The following is a 22,910-nucleotide window of genomic DNA, read 5'->3' on the forward strand; positions in this document are numbered from 1 at the left end:
CAGGGACCTCCTTAGCTGCGCTTTGTGTCTTACTAATAACGTATCCTTGAATATCTGCATTGTTACAAACTCTTACAACACTGCATGAAACCAGGGCAGTACTATGTGCCTATGTCAGATCTCATTTAGCTTCTCAGCCAGAATAAGCTATGACAGTTCTGAAATTGTCATCAAAGTATCCCATGCCAAGAAATACAGTACAGTTGTACCCATTGCATAGTTTTGTCTTTCTGATATTAGGTAAGATATTATCAGAGAAAGTTCTTTCCCTTGTGAGAAATACTGCTCCAGACTAATCATCTTTATTACTGTCAAAAGGCAGAAAAAAGTAAAATGAAGAAAAAACAGTAAGCAAAGGAAAATACATTAACTGTGCTTCATATACAACCAAGAAAAGGCTAACTTGTTTATTGGCTCTGTCCATCTGCTATTACATTTTGTTGCCTACTCTGTCCATATCTATGGCCATTCTTGGCACAGCTCTTTTCACAGGTCATGTTAATATCAAGAAAGAGCTGAAGTGTGGTGGAGAAGCAACTGGCTGAATGGTCACACTCAAGCAGTTGCGGTCAATGGCTTGATGGAGACCAGTAACCAGTGACAAGTGGCGTTCCTCAGGGGCTGGTATTGGGACAGGCGCTGTTAAACATTTCTGTTGGGGCATGGACAGTTGAACTGAGTGCATCCTCAGCACGTTTGCCAATGACATCAAGCTGTGTGGTGTGGTTGACATGCTGGAGGGAAGGGATGCCATCCAGACGGACCATGACTGGATTGAGAGGTGGGCCTGTGCAAACCTCATGAAGTTCAAAAACACCATGTGCAAGGTCCTGCACATGGGCTGGGACAATCCCAAGCACAAATGCAGACTGGGCAGAGAATGGATTGAGAGCAGCCCTGAGGAGAAGGACTGTGGGGAGTTAGTTGATGAGAAGCTCAACATGAGCTGGCAATGTGCGCTTGCAGCCCAGAAAGCCAACTGTATCCCGGGCTGCATCAAAAAAAGCGTGACCAGTAGGTCAAAAGTGATGATTCTGCCCCTCTGGTCTGGTGAGACCCCACCTGCAGTACTGCATTCAGCTCTGGGGCCTCCAACATAAGTCGGGCCACGAAGATGATTAGAGGGTTGGAGCACCTCTCCTATGAAGACAAGCTGAGATAGTTGGGGTTGTTCAGTCTGGAGAAGAGAAGGCTCCAGGGTGACCTTACAGCAACCTTCCGGTACCTAAAGGGGACATCCAAGAAAGCTGGAAAGGGAGTTTTTACAAGGGCATATAGTGATATGACAAGGGGTAATGGCTTAAAACTGAAAGAGGGGAGATTTAGATTAGATATAGGAAGAAATTCTTTACCATGAGGGTGGTGAGACACTGGAACAGGTTGCCCTGAGAAATTGTGGAGGCCTCATCCCTGGAATTGTTCAAGGCCAGGTTGGATAGGGCTTTCAGCAATCTGGACAAGTTTCTACTAGGTGTCTCTGCCCACGGCAGGGGGCTTGGAACTACACGACCTTTAAGGTCTCTTCCAACCCAAACCATTCTAAGATTCTATGACAACTTATTTCTATTTAATCTAAATATTGCTTTGTCCCTGCTGTTGTTTCATGATGCTACTAGATACATTATGTTACAAGACTACTACTTAAAACCAGATCCTCTATTCTAAGCATCTGAAAATAGCAGTTGTATCTTTCCTTTTGCCCAACTGGATCTCATGATTTTTTTGTTTGCTGTCCTAACCCAGTCCAAGCCGCAGATACCATACAAATCTAGCTTAGCCAACCAATTTCAACATCAAAACTGATTCTGGTCTCTGAAGTGATTTCTGCTAATGATGAAATCGGAGCCAGCTTCGGCAGATTTCATCAAGGGTTTATGTAAGTCTGTTGCAGTTACTCTCTGTTAAGTGCCATTTGTTACTCTGGAGGGTACTCATACTTTCATTATCAGCCAAAGAGCAACAGTTTATGACTGCAGGGCCTGAAATCTTCATATGCTATCACAATCAGAGCCAGACATGTGACATTAGGATTCTTGAACATGAGAATTAAATAAGCAACTTAGATTGTTCCATTTTTTTTTTTTTTTAAAATCACTTGTCAAAGGAATTTGGGAGCAAACTGCTTAAGTTCCCCTGTGAACAATGCAAGATCATTTTCGGTTCTTCCCTTCCCCCATGTGCTCACCCCCTTGAAGAGCTTGCAAGGAAAAGCAGCTGTATTGATATTGTCCTTTGTGTACCCTACAGAAAAAGAACTACATGCGACTATAGTAATATTATTAATTTCTGTAAAAGCCTGTGCTACATTTGAACACAGTATTATTTCTAAACACAGTACTTGAAAATCATCTCAAAGACACCCTGTATTACTGAAGGTATTTCTTGAAGGTACTTGAAGGTATTTCTCATGTTATTGACCTCAGTGCACTCTGAATGCTACACAACCTGATAACAGCACACCTTAGCCTTTTGTTAGCGAACCTATCTTTTTAGAAATGAAATTTTAACCGGGAAGCAGAGGTGGCAGACATACTATAGTCAAAACCTCATTTAAATAACAAATTAATATGTGATGTAAAAAACACTAAGAGTTATTTAACTATAAGTGTACAGAGCACAGGTTAAACTAATAGTACAGTGTTACCAACTGCTACTGCCTATTGTCTCTTCTCTTTCACTGTCCCACTCACTCCCCATTTATCCCCTCCCCATCTACACTCCAGAAATGTAAGAGCTTCCAGAACCTGATGTAAATATTTTGTAAATTAACATCAAGAGTCTCAAGCTTTTACTAAAGACTAACATTATATCATTAATATTTTATATTCATTCAAGAAACTACCCAAATTAAAGTTCTAACCACATTTCATGTAAGTATTTACCTACACTTTATGTTTCTACTGCTAGTAAAAAACCAGATTGCATATGCATATATATACGTGTGTTTTTAATCCAGTGCCACACAGAAACACTAACATAAATGGCATGCGTAGAATTTGCAAGTACACACAGGTTCATACAGATTTTAAAAGTATAATGAGAGGGTGTGCTGCTTACACGACAATTAAATTAATATTATAATTTAATAAACAGAATACTGTGAAGGATCTATTCACATTGCATTCACGTATTTTTCGAACACTGAAAATTAAATAAATACTTAGAATCTAAAAAATCTAAAAGCTGACAAAGATGAAGTGATTTTTCCAAGGTGACAATACAACTGCACAAACCTACTTTTTTCTTTTACAGGAAGACAAAAACAATCTCAGGCAGTTAATTCATGTCCAGACAGTTCATCACAAAATTATGATTTTAATAGCACTGTGTCTTTTTAAAAAAAATAATTTTGTCAGAGTAACATGCGCAGGAAAAATGTACCAGCATTTTCATCCAAAACAAAGGCATCCTAAAAGGTCTCATACACTTACTGTGATGAAGAGTTGATTAAGTGAACTAGCGCAAATCATTTTTCATTTTAAAGCACAACGTGGTAAACAACATATTCTCCTTTTTTTGCTATACATTCCCATGCAGGATTTGCTTTGTTGTATTACAATCTCAGGCAAGCACGAGCACTTGCTAGAATCTATTGCCATTTGTTCAAAGTTTAATCCTAGAGTTTCATTTTTAAAGACAAAGACAGCTGATTCTCTCCCCCCTCCCTAAGCCTCTTCCTCCTACATGAAGAAAAGTCTTTAATTCATTTCTCATGAAGAAACTTACAGTATTTTATGTCTGAGGCACTCGACACGTTCCCTTTCGCAAAGCTGAGAATTCTGACTAAGATTTGTTAAAGTGCATTTACAAAGAGAAAACAAAGCCCAGCAAATCACTTACCCTCTTTAGCCACGTGAAGTGCTTGTAGATATCAATCTCACCATCCATGCTTTGGGCCCATTGCAGCAGTCACATTCCCAGGGTTAAAAGAAACTTTTGGAAGCAAGCACACCGCTTTGTTCTAAAGAATATCGCTGTGACTTCACCCCCTTTCAACCCTCAATTTCTAAAATCTTAAATGTGTGTTCGCATTTTAAGCTAAATCTGCCTCTGTCCCACACTCTTATCCCAAATGCTTCCCACAGATGTATATATAAAACACAACTGTATAAACTTCAGACTCTCCTCCAAACATCTGGTTTTTTTAAACAGCAGATTGGTTAGCAACAAGAACAATGTAACTCTAAAAACGTCAAAAATTTAACTTGCTAAATGATCTTTTAAAAAGGATCTTTCAAAAATAGTATAAATCCACAGAAACTGTTCCCTTTTAATGTTGAATAACAAGCTAAAAATTATTAAACTGTCACTGAGAAACTATTTTCAAGTAATGCCTTCTCTGGCTTTCTGTTTCAAGAGTGCCTGGAACTCATTACTAAGACCCCCTATTTCCTGTCTCTGTTTTACTCCCTGTTTATCGTAACGCTACTCAGCCTTCTCAGTTTATTTCAGGCTCAGACTAAACCTAAAAATAAGTTTTGCTCTTTGAATTACTTGCCTGTTGTCTCAAAAGACATTATAAAAGAGGAGGAATTCAAGGACGAGTCTGTGGATAAGTTAATTATCCCATAAATACTGCTATTGCCAAAGAGGCAATTTTCCATCTTAACAGAAGATGATGATACCCTTCGAAGATTTTTGTCTGCCTCTGCTGAAGCTGAAGTCTCACAGCATGGCAACTTTTCAAACTTGCAACACCAAGATAAATGCTTATGCAAAGCAATGCTCTGGCAAGAAAGGAAGTTTAAAAGTATTGCCTGTTACTGGGGTGTCCTCTAGTGCCTCCGCACAGTAATTATGATTAAGTTTTATTTTCTCCTAATAAACTCCAGTTTTAATGTGGTATCTCCCACTGGTTAAAAGTGACTTTGGTCTTAAACTGGGAACAGATTGTTGCACACACAAGGACTGACTGCTTGGACAATGCCTAGTAAGAGCAAACCACAACTGTCCCCATGGGATTTTTGTGATGATGTCAGAAAATTTACTTATCTCCCTGTTTTCTTCAGCTTCTACAGCCAAACTCACTCCTGCATTTAAGGCGAAATAAAACAGCAATTTGGAAGAGCCAGTGTCAAACCTGCCCATCATACTAATGATCTATGTAATATAAAGAACGCAAAGTCTGAAGCTGTTTAATACCCTGAAAAGCAGTTCTTATAGGGACCCGCCTCAGCCATCTACTCACATTCCAAACTGTGAAAGTCACAGATACATGAAAGAGTTTCTGTAAGGGATGTGGGGTTTTATTATCTCAACCATTCTCAAAAAGTAAGAGGGAAGGATATAAACCTAGACTTCCAGCTTTCTTCATGTATTAATTACCTGTTGTTACTTAAAGTCACGTGACAAGAAAAATATGAATGCTTTTTAGAAAGCTAGTCCTGCAAGGCGTCTAAAGGTGCTAGGATACCTAAAATCCTCAGTAAATGTGACAGGATAAAAGAGCAGTCAGTTTCCAAAAGTAGACCATGCCTCAAGACTGATATGAAGAGGACTTGTGTTGCTCTATACATAGAATGTACTTATTCTACGCTAGTCGTACAAGTTTTTATGCTATCTTAAAGTTGATGAGAACAGCTATTGCTTGGATAGCTCACACCATCTGGCAAAAGCTTTAGCATACTGTCAATGGTCCATTCTTAAAAAAGAAAATTATAAAAATTAAGATGTACTTAATATAGTACACTTCTCTATGCACAACAGCCTCTGTCATGGCTGACAAACTGAAGACTGAATAGGGGTTTTCTTGACATTAAAACATGAACTCCCTACACCTAAAGGCCTTTTTCTTTTTTTCACCGGCCAGAAAATAAGTTAGCTAATTATAGAGAACAGCAAATACATAAAACTTTATCTCCAAGTACTGCATATCCTATAGCACCCCCACTACAGAGCCACAAGTTCCACATTTCACCCATTTCGAAATACAGGCTCTACGATTCATTTCAGGCTTATTTAATGAAGGAGGAAACATACCTGTCTTAAAACATTCCACCACACATTATCTCTTAATGATTTTGCTTTCAATTTTAAAAAAAGCTACAGGAAAACTATAGCATTCCACTTATTAGTGCCTCAGTGTAGTGTCTGCAGCTCGGTGAGTATCCATTTCTCCTCTTAAAAGTATATAAAATGACAAACATACCTTATTTCTGCCTTGTCATTTATCCTGGATTTCAGGCAAGGGCCTCTTGATTCTGTTACAGTCATTCTTCCTGATTAAAAGGTAAACGTGTCTGAATTTTCTGCATCTTATCAGCCATGAATGTTGACAGCATACATTCCAGACAGTCACATGTTCACTTCTAGCCTGTCACCTGCATGCTGAACTTTACGGCCTGTTTGAGCTTTGGACTGAGAAAGTTTCAGACATCACCTGAATGCAAATCCATTGTCCCAGATTTGCTTAGTATACTTTTCCGTTTCGCTGGAAAAGCAGGTTAGCTTCTCTGGGCAGTGTGAAAATATGGAAAATATGTTGCAATCTGGGGATTGCTTCATCGGGTTACCACTATTTTTTTTCTTATTTTTGGAATTCTACGTCTGTGTTTAGTTCTTCACTAACTTCTGGTTCAACGGAGAATTAAAAAAGAAACAAAAATCCCCCACGATCACTGCAGTACCACCATCCTCAAGTGTTACCCCAGAGAGAAGGATCTACCTATTACTCCCCCCACCAAATAGTTTGTTTTCTTCAGTTCCATCTCCAAAAATAAATCAAAATACACATTATGGCAATATAAATGCCATGTTGAATGTCTGCTGATATATAACCCATAAATACACTCAGCTAAGCAACCCATTACTTTATTAGTCAGAATGTCAAGTATTTCAAACGAGATTTTAAATCTGTTTCAACTAGTAAACAAACATGCTGTAACTGCTTTGAAACTGAAAGTAACAGAATGCTTTAAACAAGCAGTTGCCCTTCTCGCATCCCTCTACACCAGACCTATGAAGAGGCAAGGGAAACATCCACAAATCCTCTTAGAACTGTGAAGGAAAGAGCAACCTGACTCTCCAGTGTTTTCCCCTTCTCCTACCAACACTGGAGCTGAAGAAGCACAGAGCTGTTTGCTTTTCCACTGGCTCTCCCACCAAGCTAAGGCCCTATGGACACTATGAAATTATATTTATTACTGTTATTCTAGCAATTTTACCTTTTATTCACTTAAATTTGTGCTAAAACACAGGTTTTTGTGATCTTTCAGAGCAGCACAAATGCAAACTGTCAATAGGGTTCTGGTGTTGGCACTGCCTTGTCTGGGAGGTTGGAGGGCAGGGGATCAGGCAGCAGAGCAGAAGCTCTTCAGCCTCCACCAGGTCCAGGTCTGTGTGCACAGCACCTCTCTTCCTTTCAGCAATGACTTCTGGGTTATTTTGGTTCCAAACCCATCAGTGTCTGAAAACACCAAAAGAATGTACACTTGGGCTTTTCAGGCCAGGAATTGAAATGACCCACTATGCATATTTCCAACCTCATCAGGAGAGAGTCCAGTATGGACATACAAAAAAAAAATTACTCATTACCGAGAAGTAGTATCAACTTTTCCTACATCCATTACTCTGTGCTCTTCCCAAGCCTAGTGTTTGGACTGCTTTGGAAACAAAGGGAATAGGACCAGATTTTAAAAGGGAAAAATTTCCTCAGCATGTCAATTCACACACCTGTCATTCTCATGCAGCAGAAAAAGGAGAGAGTTTCAGAGTGATGAAAGAGAGAGAGAATATGAGAATATGCCTGCACAGGAATACTTGTGTAAAACGAAATCCAGGCCATTTGCGTAAAAGACAATGGATGAAGAAATCCTTTCTACATAGTGAAGAATGGCTTCAGAAGTCTAGATTAAGCATTTCCAGCAAGATAATTTCTCTTAATCATGACTAGCTGATAATGCCTAAGTGACAAAGAAAGATGAAACTCTTGGAGGAAAAGGAAAAAAAATACTGCATTCTGTATATGGGCACATTTGCTTTATTTGTGATAATTTAAAAAGCAAACCACAACAAATATCCTGGGAAACGGACGAGAAATAATGTTATGTAGAACCATGAACAAATATTCCTTTCCCGGCATAAAATGCGCTCAATCCAAATGGCTTAATTCTTTGATTAAAATCTGTATTTCAGAAATAATCAGACTTAAATGGCCATTAGTTCCAAGCCAGCACGGTCAGCCCTCACCCTTGTTGCGTATTTGGGGGTGGTGGAGGGGTGGGTAATACTTCAAACAGCTGCTGACATCTTTGGAGTCATCCCCATCTGCAGGCTGTGTGAGATCACGGATCTCTAGCTCTACTGTTCCTCTCTGGTCATTGCTCAAATAATAAGTAGGTTTCTTCCCTTGGCTTGCATAAAGAATGTATTACCAATACTTAGATGAAGTTACTGTTTATTAATTCATCCACAGACATTTGCACATTCTTGGCCGTTTCAAACATTCCTTGCCATATGCTGAAATACTTTTTCCAGCCCAAGTTCTAGAAGAACTGTAAGTTTTTGCATGAAACTTATTTAGAAGAAAATGTAGATTGTAAGAAACTTGAGTACTATGTTTTTGCACAAAAACTAAGAAATATTTTGTACTTAACAGAACAACAAAATGACTGTGAACACTCCCATCCCAGCTGCTGTAGGCAAGGAAAGAGTATACTTATATGTAAAGGAAATATTTAAAGAAATATGTTTACGTTCTACCAGACAACATATTAAAATAATTCAGTCTGAAAGGTTTCAAAGAAATGCTGAAATTACTAAGTAAACAGTAAATAAGTATAAGAAATATTTGAAACAGGATATTTACCAAATATTTGCACATACATTAATCACATTACGAGGTAATATTTTGCCCCTCCTCAATATGACACACATCAGATTTTCTCTTTTAAATTTCAGAACAAGAAAAATTATTAAACAAACAAACCACAAAAAGCCCAAAACCAAAACAAAGAAACAAAACAAAAGCAACAAACCAAACCAGAGTAAGCTGCAGATAAACCTTTACAATCCCTTATTTCTGATGAGGAATAGACAACCATTATTTTCTTAAGCTTTTCATTATTTCAAGAAAATTGTGCACATGTTTATCTACATATGAAAAAGAATAGCATGCCAACATCTTGAATACTATGTCTAAAATAGGCATGATTTGTTTTCATTTTTGAAAGATCACAAAAACTGAAAAGTATATTTACTAATAGTTGCATTTTAAGTAAATACGGGTCTGTTTACCACTAGTATTAGCATACTATTCAGAAAAAGAACAAAATATTTTTGTTGTGAATTATATTATTGCTATGTTTGTCATAACAGATAATATTTAGCAAATGAGAAAGGTTGACCTATGCAAATTCTGTGAAATCTGAATAAAGGTTACAGACAGAAATACTTCAAAATTATGCCCTTCTTTTAACATTCAAGTAAGGCCTCCAAATTCATACAAGACCTTTAAGAAGAAAATTTTGCCCCTAGCTTCTTTACATGACCATTACCTTTATACCTTATCTGTTAGCACCATTGCTTAATGAAATAATTCTCTTACCATACCTGTTAGCATCACCGTTTAATGAAATAATTCTCTCTTACCAATCCCTCTGTTAATTACTTTATGGAAAACATTTTCCAATGTTTCTTCTAGCTACAGTTAAAAAAGCAGATACTTTATAGCACTTACTTTTATACATTTATGCTTGTTAAATTAATCACAGAACGTTAGGAATTGGAAGGGACCTCAAAAGATCATCTAGTCCAATCCCCCTGCCAGAGCAGGAACACCCAGATGAGGTTACACAGCAACATGTCCAGGCAGGTTTTTATTGTCTCCAGAGAAGGAGACTCCACAACTCCCCTTGGCAGCCCGTTCCAGTGTTCTGTTACCCTCACTGAGAAGAAGTTTCTTCTCATATTTAGGTCAAATCTCCTGTGTTCCAGTTTGTACCCATTGCCCCTTGCCTTATGATTGGTTGTCACCAAGAAGAGCCTGGCACCATCCTCATGACACTCACCCTTTACATATTTATAAACATTCATGAGGTCGCCCCTCAGTCTCCTCCAAGCTAAAGAGACCCAGCTCCCTCAGCCTTTCCTCATAAGGGAGATGCTCCACTCCCTTCATCATCTTTGTGGATCTGCACTGGACTCTCTCCAGCAGTTCCCTGTCCTTCTTGAACTGAGGGGCCCAGAACTGGACACAATATTCCAGATGAGGTCTCACCGGGGCAGAGTAGAGGGGGAGGAGAACCTCTCTCGACCTAATAACCACAGTCCTTCTAATACACCTCAGGATGCCACTGGCCTTCCTGGACACAGGGGCACAGTGCTGCCTCATGGTCATCCTGCTGTCCACCAGGACCCCCAGGTCCCTTTCCCCTACACTGCTCTCTAACAGGTTGTTCCACAACTTATACTGGAACCTGGGGTTGTTCCTGCCCAGATGCAAGACTCTACACTTGCCCTTGTTATATTTCTTTAAATTTTTCCCCGCCCAACTCTCCAGCCTGTTGAGGTCTCGCTGGATGGCAGCACAGCCTTCTGGTGTGCCAGCCACTCCTCCCAGTTTGGTGTCATCAGCAAACTTGCTGACAGTGCACTCTATTCCCTCATCCAAGTCGTTGATGAATATATTGAATAGTACTGGTCCCAGTACTGACCCTTGAGGCACTCCACTAGATACAGGTTTCCAACCAGACTCTGCCCCATTGACCACAACTCTCTGGCTTCTTTCCTTCAGCCAGTTCCCAGTCCACCTCACTACCCGATCATCCAGACCACACTTCCTCAGTTTAGCAGCGAGGATGCTGTGGGAGACTGTGTCAAATGCTTTACTGAAATCAGGGTAGACCACATTCACCTGGTTATGTCCTCAGAAAAGGCTATGAGGTTGGTCAAGCATGACTTCTCCTTGGTGAAGCCATGTTGACTGCCCCTAATGACCCTCTTATCCTTGATATGCCTTGGACACCAAGAATAAGGTGTTCCATCACCTTTCCAGGGATGGAGGTGAGGCTGACTGGTCTATAGTTAACTGAGTCCTCCTTCTTGCCCTTTTTGAAGACTGGAGTGACATTTGCTTTGCTCCAGTCCTCAGGCACCTCTCCCATTCCCCACGACTTAGCAAAGATGATGGGGAGTGGCCTAGCAATAACTTCAGCCAGCTCCCTCAGCACCCGCGGATGCACCCCATCTGGATCCATGGATTTATGTATATCCAGATTGCTTAATTGCTCCCTAACCCAGTCCTCATCAACCAAGGCAGACTCCTCCATTGTCCTGACTTCCTCTGGGGCCTCAGGGGTACGGGGCTCCTCAGGACAGCCTCCGGCAATGCAGAGACAAAGAAGGCATTCAGTAACTCTGCTTTCTCTGTATCTTCTGTCACCAGGGCACCCACCCCATTCATCAGTGGGCCTACATTGCCTCTGGTGTTAGTTTTATCTGCCATGTATTTGAAAAAGCTCTTTCTGTTGTTCTTGACCCCTCTCACCAGGTTTAATTCTAAGGAGGCCTTAGCTTTCCTAGTTGCCTCCCTACATCCTCTGACAACAGCCTTATATACTTCCCAAGTGGCCAGCCCCTCCTTCCATGATTTGTAAACTCTCCTCTTCCACTTGAGCTTACCCAGCAGTTCCCTGTTTAACCACGCAGATCTCCTGGCTCCCTTCCTTGACTTCCTACGTGTCAGGATGCTCTGATCTTGAGCTTGGTAGAAGCAGTCCTTGAATGCTAACCAACTATCTTGGAACCCTTTACCTTCAAATATCCTTGCCCATGGGATTTCCCCTAGTAATTGTTTGAAAAGGCCAAAGTTCACCCTGCTGAAGTCCAGGGTTGCGATTCTGCTTGGTATTCTGTTCCTGCCACATGAGATCCTGAACTCCACCATCTCATGGTCGCTGCAACCAAGGCAGCCCTCAACCTTCGCTGCTTCAACCAGACCGTCTTTGTTAGTGAGGATGAGATCCAGCAGTGCTCCTCTCCTAGTTGGCTCATCCACCATTTGCATAAGGAAGTTATCGTCAGTGCACTGGAGGAACCTCCTGGACTGTGGATGGCTGTCTGAGTTGTCCTTCCAGCAAACATCAGGGTAGTTAAAATCCCCCATGACAACCAGGGCCTGTGACTGTGAGGCTGCTCTCAGCTGCCTGTAGAAGGCCTCATCAACTTCCTTAATAATACAGGGTATTATATTTAAATCAGTGAAAAGCAATGCAGCTAGAAATCCTAGTGACAGATCATAGTGTGAAATGAAAAAGGGACACCATGCATAACCTTAGACACAAAAGGAAAGACGAACTAATGCGATATTCAGTCACTTAGTGTGAAAGAAAGCACTGAAGCCAACAGCTGAAAGAGTCTTAGATAAATGGAACTGAATAAATTGTATTAATCCTTGTGAAGGCTAACATGGAATTTCTGTATACAATCATGGCTTCCTACAGAGCAGTCCTCTATTTCCTCTGCCAGTATCAAGATGTGGACAGCCCAGGTAGGTGAGGATTGCCTCCTGGGCTAAACTTCACAATATGTTGGTAGACAACCTTGAAATCTTGGAAAACAACATATAAAAATACAGGCCCTGCTATTATAACAGGAATAACACCTTTCTCCCATGAGCACTCTAAGCCTAAGGCCATAACATAATTCTGTTTAATCACTTCTGGTCGTTGTAGTTTAAAGGTGGCATTACTGATCACCACATTGGTGAAAGAAAATGCTGAAAACCAATCTCACCATGTCATTTGAAGAAGGAAACCTAAATCAGCCCTACTCACTTTTAAGCTTCTATTAGTTCTTCATGCAGAGAAGATTTTCCCACCTCTGCTGTCATAGTCAGAGATATTAGGGTTGACTCCCAGACAAAGCAACCCCACAGGACATTAACAAAAATAGGCCTGGTTCAGAAAAATCCCATGCAAGCTGTGTACACCCCTTTTCCACTGGCTCCAAGACACTCTCTAGTATTCATAAATAGCTGCACACACGACGGACACTTCTCCGATATCTCTTGTGCGCTGTGAATTGCTCCAACATGCTTGGGGAACTCTGAGAGGACCAGATCTCCCAGTTCAGGCCTTGCATCATCAACTCATTGAAAAGGAGCTGAAGCACAGTGGAGACCTGGGTCATACAACTTTCAACTCTGACTACTGCTCAGAAAACACATCCATCTAATGTTTCAAGTTGGCAAAAATAAACACGAATGCTTGCAGAATGACGACTTTTCTGCACTGTCCCAAGCAGGCTCTACTGGTCCATTTTCAATTTAACATGTGTTAATACCACTTGGCAATAGGAAGATTCAGCTATATATAGCTCCATCGCGGCTCTCAACAGTTGACTAGTTCCACAGTCAAATCGACCAGCAGATAAGTGTACTGGCTCTAACTGGCTTTGCTCAGAATATATTCTCTTCCCACTCAGCTGTTGCTGAAAAATTCTACTGATACTTTCATAAAAGCAAGTTTGCAAGTTTATCGAAGTGCCCTGTATTGCAGTCATTTTCTGTCTCTGTTCTGCACAGATAACTCTGTAAAACGAATCTTAGACAAAAGTGAAATAAAGAGACCAGTGATTATGTTTGAGCGGAGCGCTTTAACACATGCTTAACAGAAAGCTTTGAAGTAATTTCAAAATTCACAAGCTCCACTTAAGTCAGAGTTCTGAACTGGAGTTTCCTGGCCCTGTGAAGCCACTGGAGGGGTGGGAAATTCCTTGATTTTAACACGCAGTGGAAACGATCTCTTCTGAATGTTAATTGTGACCAAATGGCAATAAAGACTCTAAGAAACTTATCATATTTCTGCTAAAAAGCCTGGTTTTACCACTTCAAAAACACAGAGAATGAAATCAGACAAAGCAAAGCATATATCATAAGGCAAATAAAATTATTTTAACAAACTACCTCTAGAACACATTCCTCTACTGTTTTTTCTGCTCTTCTCTCTGTTTCTTCAAATTTAGAACACTTAGAAAGGTTTTCAGAATTAGGCTTCCAAGAAAAAACATGATCAGGAAAATACTAATGAGGTTTCAAGAATCAGCACTTTAAGGGTCAGTATATAAAGATACATGGTGAAGTGACTTGCTTTAAATATAAATGTTCTGCTGGAAGGAAGATCATGTTTTGTGATCCTGGAAATGAGGCTTTCACTCAGGTTTAAAATAATTTTAGGACCACTGTAAGAACATTAGGGTTCCTCTTTACTCAGAAAAGGGTTCCATAAAGATGTATAGCATAAAAAAAAAAAGGGGCTAGAGTTATGAAATTAAACTATAACTAAATACATTCTCTCATAGCTCATTGCGTCAAACACAGTCAGTTGTTACTGCAGCAGTTAATTTTTAATGCTGAAATTACTACCTGCTTTGTGATATGTCCTGTGGTGACTTGCAATACTAAAATATTTAACAAGAAGCATTGAAACTGTAAACAAAACCGTTTTATATGAACTCTCCATAATAATCCTCAGGTATTTTTGTTCTGTTTTTAAGGCCAAAGAATTTACAATTGTAAAGCATGTAAAACACTCCAGACATTCACTTCGAGGCAAAAATTTCAGTACAGTTCTTAAGTAGTTAAAAGTCTATAATTAAATGATGCAAATACAATGTTGCTTTATTGCATTTTAGCTTTGTTGAAAGATTTGTGCAGTTCCAGCAACTATTAAATCCTCATTCTATGATATTTAGTAATTATCTTTCTAAATTCAGTGCTAACCTTGTCAAATCCATTTCATCTATCTGAAAGCAGTGGCAGCACAGTTACTGTGCCTAGTTATACTGTAAACTCAAGAACCTGATACATTCACAGATCCCAGACCACAGAAACGCAAAAAGAAGCCTTTTTGAGTAGCACACCTTTAGTTCCACAAATGGTGTTCCTTTTCCCTTAGAGGATTGTAGATGATAAGAACAAAATCCAACTCCACCAAATCACAAACACCAAATGCCTATCAATGGTTCCATAAAAAAAGGAATGAAGCCGATGTTTTCAAAAGAGGGAATAATCAGGGTAGTATCAGGTATGAAACACAATGTCTAAAATTTTCACAATCTAGGCATATGTAAATTTTCCCACATCTTTGGTATTCACACCTATAACAGACAGACCAAATAACATAACAGTTACAATTGTTTTAAAAAACCCAACCAGCCAAAAACCAACCCAGCTCTCACCAAAAAACAAATCAAATCATACAAATAAAAACTAAAAAACCCCCACCTAAACCCCAAACAAAACCAAACAAACACCACCCCCGACCACCCCCACCTCCCCCCCATAAAACAGAAACAAACCAAAAAAAACCCCACAAAACACAACTTGGTGATATTTAATGTCTGAAAAATTCCAGCGTTTGGTACTATGGAACTGAAGGAAGGTAAGACTCTAGTGAGACCAGCTATGGCATCTGTCATCATCGCAGAAGTTCCTGACTGAGCAGTAAAAAGCCAATGTGCCTCAAAGCTGACCAGATGGATAAACTCCGCAGTCTGGTTTATTTAAACATTAGGTGTAGTTCAGCACATTTAAGTGGCAATTACCAAAGCTGCTTGAATTATAAGGCCAAGAGGCACTTTTCTGTAGAAGTTATTTTTCCCATTCTAGTACAATTGAACTCTAGTTTCTAGATGATACTCCAATACAAACAAACAATATAAAGAAGGTTCAGTCATCTTCTGTCCTCAAAACTGCAATCCCAACTATGACTGTGTGCTCATACTCTGCCTCAGAGACCTCCCAGGGCTTCCAGACTCAAAATTTAATACTATAAATCAGAATTTAACATTGCCTCCACCTTTTGCTTTCAAAGCTGGTACCAAACTCTCATTCCTTTCTCTTATATGGTCCCAAACAGGACTTCGCAGCCATAGACCAGCGCTCTGTGGAGAATGCCAACAAACCAGCAGTTGACAAGTAAAAGCAAAAGCAGAAGCTACAGACACGATTACATACAAGTAACATGCATTGAGAAAGCCAGAAGAAAATCCATTCATCTAGAAAACTTATGTGAAGTTGAGAAAGTGATAAGTAGCTTTTACTCTTTAGGAAACCACCATTCACTTGCAAAGGCAGGTTTGGTGCAGAGGAGTGTTCTGGCAGGACCTGCTGTTTCTCCTCCTTTGCATCCAATAGGTCTTTTCTTTGTAAGGCCTGTCTGTTTAAAGATTTGCTTTTCACCTGGTGAGCCTCCATCTTTTCCAATATAGTCAGATGTTTATTCCTCATCTATCTCAATATGAATGTCTCAGAAGTTAGAGCTTTACTGCTACCACTGCCTGGTGTACAAGGTACTCTGGAGATTCATACTGATAGTTATGGTAAAAGAAACGTAGCAAGGAAAAGCACAGGAGAATGATCCATGTTTTTCCTACTTGTCCCTTCAACAGACAATGCCACTATATTCCAGATGGGTAGTTTTAAAACGAAAAGTTATAGAACAGTCTGTTATCTCCAGCAAAGGTCCAACAAACCAAAACCAAACAACCAACCAACAAACCCTACAGAAAATGTGACTTTTTTTAGTAGTTCATTTTTACTGTATTTTCTCTCACCAAGGAAACATAAGGTCTGTTACCAACTTCTTATACTCCTATATCTGCATTGTTTTAGTAATCAGCACATGAAGTGGTAATATCTTCAGCTTTCTATGATTGCTTGCCATCCCCTGCAGTTCCCTAAGGATGCAGATTTCAGTTATTACAAAAATAACAGAAGTATCAAAATGCTTGAATCAATTGTGTTTGCAAACAAAATGGAAAAATTATAAGTTACTACTCACCAGATTATCTTCAAGCCATTCCCGTATACACACTGCTGTGGCCCCTGGAATTTGATTCCGCAGGGCTTCTTTCTCTTGAGGATCCTCTAGCATTTCCAATGCCATCTTTAGATCTTCCAGGAGATGCAAAATTTGAAATGTGCCCAAGTATACTGATGGAGCAGGTGACACAATATCATAACCACTATTAGCATACTCTGTAGCTGACTTTGTACCTAAAATAAATAAAAACAGGAGAGACAATAATATTAAATAATTGTTTTGTAAGTGGCAAATATATAGGTTCCACACACTACAACTTTTGGGCTTCAGATGCTGACAAATGTCTGTATTTCAGGCTTGGAAATACTTGAGTTAGTCTCTAGATATTTAACAAATACTGGAGAATTCAATGTCAGAGGTACATACAAGCATATTAAAAAAATATTGTTGAGTTAGGGAACATTTGCAATGTCCGTTAAATTACAAATACAAAACCCTTACCACAAATCACCTGTAATTTTCCATGGTTACCATGAGATGTCACTAACTTCTCAGCTACATAGTTACAAGTCCCCACACAGAGCAGTGTTAAGCAATGTAAGGAAGATTGATGCAGTCCTTTGACAAGAAACTTAGATGAAAATAGATTGTGTTACCAGAACTAGAAAAATATGTGACCTTGAGTAGTTTTAAACCCCTCCCACAGAGAACAAAATCCAAAAAGTTAGCAATAAAAAAGGTTCATGAGAGTTTGCTAGCTCTCTAAATTACAAATAGCTCTCTAAATTACACCACCTCCCTCCCGCCAGCACTCCAGCACCAATATTATTTTCTTGAGAACAATAAGCACAGCAAACATATCTCACTTGATGGAAGAATGATAAATAACATAAATTCTAACATCACCAAATCTTTTTGTCTTAATAATCTGTGTTTCAATGAACTTCATGCTACAATGAACCATCTTTTCTCAGTCCTGAATTTCAGATCTTGATTCCATTTAATATCCCTTTGTTTCTTTAAGAACTAGTCAGATGGAAAACTTCTATTTGGTCTATTTTTTACAGTTTTTATTTACAATTCATTGCCTCAGGTACATAATAGATTGTACTCACGTCTTCATTCCTGTTCCTCTGGCATAAACAGTCAAATTTTTCCTCTTTATTTGACTTCATGCAAGATTTTTTCTGAGGATTTTGATCATTCTTATTGTACTTGTCACATCCTTTTATTTTGTAACATATTTTATAGGAGTATGTTGGATCCGCACAGCATATAGCATTCCTTAGAAGACCGTATCATTTATCTACACAAGGGGATTATAATAATCTCCACACTATTCTTCATTTTACTCCTGTGTTTAATGTTATTTACATCTTAGTTATGAAAGGAACAGAAATCTTCACCTTTTAAAATTATTTGCTAAGATTTTTCCTGAGCAGAAGTATCTAATGTGAAGCCCAAATGTAGAATTCAAATTTTCCTCTTGAATGAACACTACTTTGAATTAATCAATGTTAGTTTGCCTGCTATAGTTGTTTATCTATCACAATTTGGACATTACAAATTATGTTTGAACCCAGTGGTTCATTTTATGTATAGTCTGATACACAACAAATACCTGCGTATCACTCCTGAATACTCTACTCTAGGTCTCAGTACACTGGAATGCCTTCAGCACCTAGATGAGCTTTTAACCAAAATGCTAACTGATCATTTAATCCTGTTTCCCATCTCAATCAGTTTTTGATCCAAGACCATATTCTGTCTCTCATTTTGTGAACACTTTATGCAAAATTTTTGGGAAAATTCTAAATAATATTAACCAGGTGTTCTTGAACTACTGTCTTAATGACACCAAGAATTCTGTCAGATCATTTATCTTTGCAAAAAAATGTGTGGTTTGAATTCTACTCTATGATTTATATTTTGTTTGTTTTAAGCATTGAAAAACCATCCCTAGAAATTTCCAATGTTTTGCAAGGCACTGTAGTAGGGATTTTATTTTTTTTTTAAATTTTTTTTTAAAGCAACACTCTTTGTTTTCTCTACTGGAGCGTTTCATATAGTCTTAACCTCTTTTCAAACTCAGAATATTCCCTGTTTGGTCCTGTTGATTTCTGCTGCTTACGAGTTTATTTTAATACCTCAAGTGTGAGATCTCATCTTAATTTCTGGCTAAGACCATGTCTGAGATAAAGTTTCTTCAATATCCGGTGCTACAAAGACTGCTACACAAGACAACTTCACCTCGTAAACCACCTTGTCTTCCTGACTTTTTTTCCTTTTGGGAAGAGGATCAACTGACTGGCTTGCTGCATTTGAGTATTCTAAGCACTAAGAAGATGTTTTCTTGTGTATTTCTATACTCCCAGCTACTTATGCCAGCTTTGTTGTTTCTGTTTATTTACTTCCTAATGCAGATTAATGTTAAACTCTAGCAACTAAAAATAGCACATTTCCAGATTGTGTAAGAGCTATTTGGATCATATAACCTCATAAATCTTTTCATTCACTCAGAGTGGCTCACTACTTTCCAAAAGAGATACATACACAAACCGAAATCTGGCATTGCCTTCTCAAGTAGCATTGCTGCCATGTTTAAGGATGTGTAGTGCTTGGTTATTGTGACATTACGGCTTTTAAACTAGTATTCTCACTCTTTTTTTTTGAAAACTCTGTGCTATTTTTTTCTGTTTGCTCAGCAAGTACTTTTCACGTCAGAAAAGCAGACATGATCCAGAGTTACTACATGATCAGCTTTGCTAGCTACCCTTCCAATGAACTGACAATTTAAAAAAAGATAGGAATGGGGAAAACTTAATGGAGCATTCTGCTATAGCATTCTTCATGTTATTTATGTGAATACTCTTTATATACAGATGAAAGAAAGAAAGAAACAAACAAACAAAAATCCACACAATCCAAACAAACCGCACAAACTTTCAGGCCCACAACCAATACTTCAGGTATGAAGTAAAAGTCATAATCTTTAATATTTTCTTCCATTCAAGTTTTTATGAAATAAGAAATAAAAAAGAAGTCAGAAGAAGGAAATATTTTTCTATTCATTGCTAACAAAAAGAGATGCAATCAGAAAATAATGAAAGACATCCTTATGGCAAACTCATGTTCCCTGAACTACCTAAAAACACACAAAAGTTGGTGTATCTGATGACTTACCCCATACTTATGACTGGGAATTCATTTTGAGCATAAATAGTAGAGGATTTTAAACTGCAGAAGTCAGTAAAGATACTTCAAAATTTTCTTAGCTAATAATAGTAAACGGACAGCACAGTGTTTGCTTACATGAATAAAGATGCAATGATCGTACAAGTGAACTGTCTGTAAATTCTTACATGCACTAGTTCCATTAAACCTTGAAAGGAAAAACATCTCTGATTAATACCAACTAAAGTTAAATGAAGGAAGTAGAGACTGAAAGGCTTGATTTAATTCATAATTTTAAATCTTTAACTGAGGTTATTATCCATGAAAGAAATGATTAAATATATATATATATATCAGTACTATCCAAGATTTGTGTTTAGACTTCGAAAAGCAGGCACTGCTGAGAGAAGAATGTACCCACATCTGATGCCATCAGAAAGAAAACCAACCAAAAACTCAAACCATATCTATACCCTTATCATGCCGAGAATAGAAGGCAGAATTCTGACAAGTGCTAAATGTTCTAACTTTCAGCAATCAAAATTCCACTGGTTTCAAGTCACTGGGATCCAAAATATTAAGCAAGGACTTAAAAGTGCTTTGCTTTGCTGGGTTGGTGCCAGAGTACTCAACAAAAGTTACAAAGCCCTCCCCTTGAGTAACTCTCCTTGTCTGGAACAGGAGCTGCCCACAGGCCTCAGTGCATCGCTGAGAGAACATGACCCTTAACACCTCCCCATCACACACCTGCATACATTTCTTTGTGAAATTATTTTTAAACTGGTTTGCCTTGGGTTGCCACTGTAGTCTCTTTTATTCTCCTCGCTGAAAATGAGAATGAAGAATTCCTCTGAACACAATAACTAAAGCACAGGGTAAAGAAGTGATATAAAAGCAGAAATGCAGAGTTCAACTCAGCATTTTAATTCAGACAGCTTCCTGTTTCACTGCTTAAATTCAAATGAATCACAGGCTTGCTTCTCTTATTTGCTTTCCATGTAGTTTCATATTAAGTAGAATATATATTGCTCGCCAGAAGAACAAGAACACACCCTGAAAAACAGAAGTAAAAGTGCATAGGAGTAAATCATTATATTTCTTTGCGTTAGTTGAAACCTTTACATCATCATGCTACAAAGCACATTAAGTTTTAGCACCAGACAGTAAGAATTTGGATCTTCTTGCAGACTGATACAAAAAAAGCCATGCCACAGTGCAAACAGAACACTACAGGTTACCAGTATAATCTACCATTAACAATGATTAATTTGTGTAGCTTGATTATAGATAGTTGAAGTGGAGAAGAACGTGGTTCAAGCAGTAGAATTTTATACTCAGGAAAAATGAGTGCAGTTTGGAACCCTTGAAAAAAGACTCACTGTATATCCTTGAGCAAGTCACAATCTTCCTGTGCCTCATTTTTTTCCAGGGGTAAACAAGACATGGGGGAATCTTTTGTCATTATGTTTATACAATACTCAACACCATGGTTTCCTAGTGTACAACTGGAATACAATTAATCAAAGAAAGAAAGAAAGAAAGAAAGGAAGGTAGATATTGGAACCAAGACATTCCAATCAGCTCAAGAAGCTCTGGTTTCCACATACAGACAGCAAATGAAAGAGGTTAAGTGTTGCTGCACGGTATATGTATCGTAGAAAGAATAATGAAAGTAATAAAAAAAGGAAAACAAAACAAAAAAATTTACACATTTCCTACACCCTGACCACACAAGCACCTTTTGAGTTCAAAGTTCCTTGCAATTAGCTGAACGGCTTCCAAGAAATGTTCCTTTTAAGCACATACATAATCTATTCAGAAAACAGTACTACTAGTAACTCGCAAAAAGAAAAGAAAGAAACAGAAACCCTTGCCAGTCTGAAAATCCACTCTCCTCAGCTTACATTCATCCGTTGCCCATCTAAACCCACTCTCCTCAGCTTACATTCATCCATCGCCCAACTTTCATCACTTTAGCAATTGATATCGTTTCTGATCTGTCACCTTTCTTGCCCCTTAACTTCTGATCCCCTGCATTCATCCTTACTATCTCAGTCTTCTCACTCTAAAACTGGCTAAGTTTTAGAAAAAAAATGCCTGGTAATACACAACTCAGCCATCGGTGGTTAAAAAGAGATTTTCCTAAAACTGCTGACTCCTTTAATCTAGACAACAGCAAAAAAGCAACAAATGCCCACAATAACCCCCAAAAGCTACTTCTACGCTGGAGTAAGGAAGACTTTCTGTAAAGCTGAAATACTCAAGCATAACAGTTTTGATATCTGACCAACAGTGGTTAGAAGAAAATTTTAAACATGCATTTTCTCTGGCCTTTCAGCCAATCATTATACTGCTAGAAAACTTTTTTGTTTGTTTTTGTTTTGTTTTTTACCTGAGTTTTTACTCAATGAGCATATAGGTTGTCCAAGTTCTTCCTCTCTCCTTGAAGACTACAATGTGTAATTTTCTTTGAAGTACAAGTCTCTCTTTCTCGTGAAGATAGCCTTGAAAATGTGAATTTATGTAAACTAGTAGTAAGGTCTGGATGGGACATAATTCAGCCTCCTTGTCCCTTTGCCTTCTGTCAAAGGAGTGAAGAGGTAGCTCACACAATCCTTCCTTTTAATAGTGTAATGCAAAATACATCACAACTGGTGTGTTTTGAATCATAGCTCATATTAGCTTCTTCTCAAATCTCAGCTTTTAGATCTTTAACTACAGGGAACAGTAACTGTTGAGCTGGATTAGCAGGAAGCCCTAGGAAAAAATTTCCAAGACTAGAAAAATTAATGACCACATTCAGGTGCAAGTTTCATGCAGCCTGGATGATTTTCAACTGAACTTCATTTACAACCACACGTGGAATCTTTGAGACAGTTTTCAAGACCTGTCTATAATTTCTTATGCAAATTATGTGATTACTCAACCTTTTTTCTTTTACATGCTTATAGACTGTAAGCTGTGATGTGCAGC

General features: G+C 38.6%; 1 protein-coding gene across 14 annotated transcripts in view; it reads right to left on the minus strand.

Annotated features, from left to right (window-relative positions):
• Positions 1-22,910, minus strand: part of PPFIBP2 (PPFIA binding protein 2) — a 108,422-nt gene that overhangs the window by 57,182 nt on the left and 28,330 nt on the right. For 12 of the 14 annotated variants that reach the window (XM_065636539.1, XM_065636534.1, XM_065636533.1 and 9 more), the window contains exon 4: positions 16,782-16,996. In XM_065636539.1, the coding sequence (XP_065492611.1) occupies positions 16,782-16,996 (215 nt within the window). Of the gene's footprint in view, positions 1-3,840; positions 4,356-4,498; positions 4,631-16,781; positions 16,997-22,910 lie in introns of those variants that run through there. The other 2 variants (XM_065636536.1, XM_065636535.1) reach the window with 2 other exon arrangements.

This window comes from Caloenas nicobarica, chromosome 5, assembly GCF_036013445.1.
Source record: "Caloenas nicobarica isolate bCalNic1 chromosome 5, bCalNic1.hap1, whole genome shotgun sequence".
In the NCBI taxonomy this organism is placed as follows: Eukaryota; Metazoa; Chordata; class Aves; order Columbiformes; family Columbidae; genus Caloenas; species Caloenas nicobarica.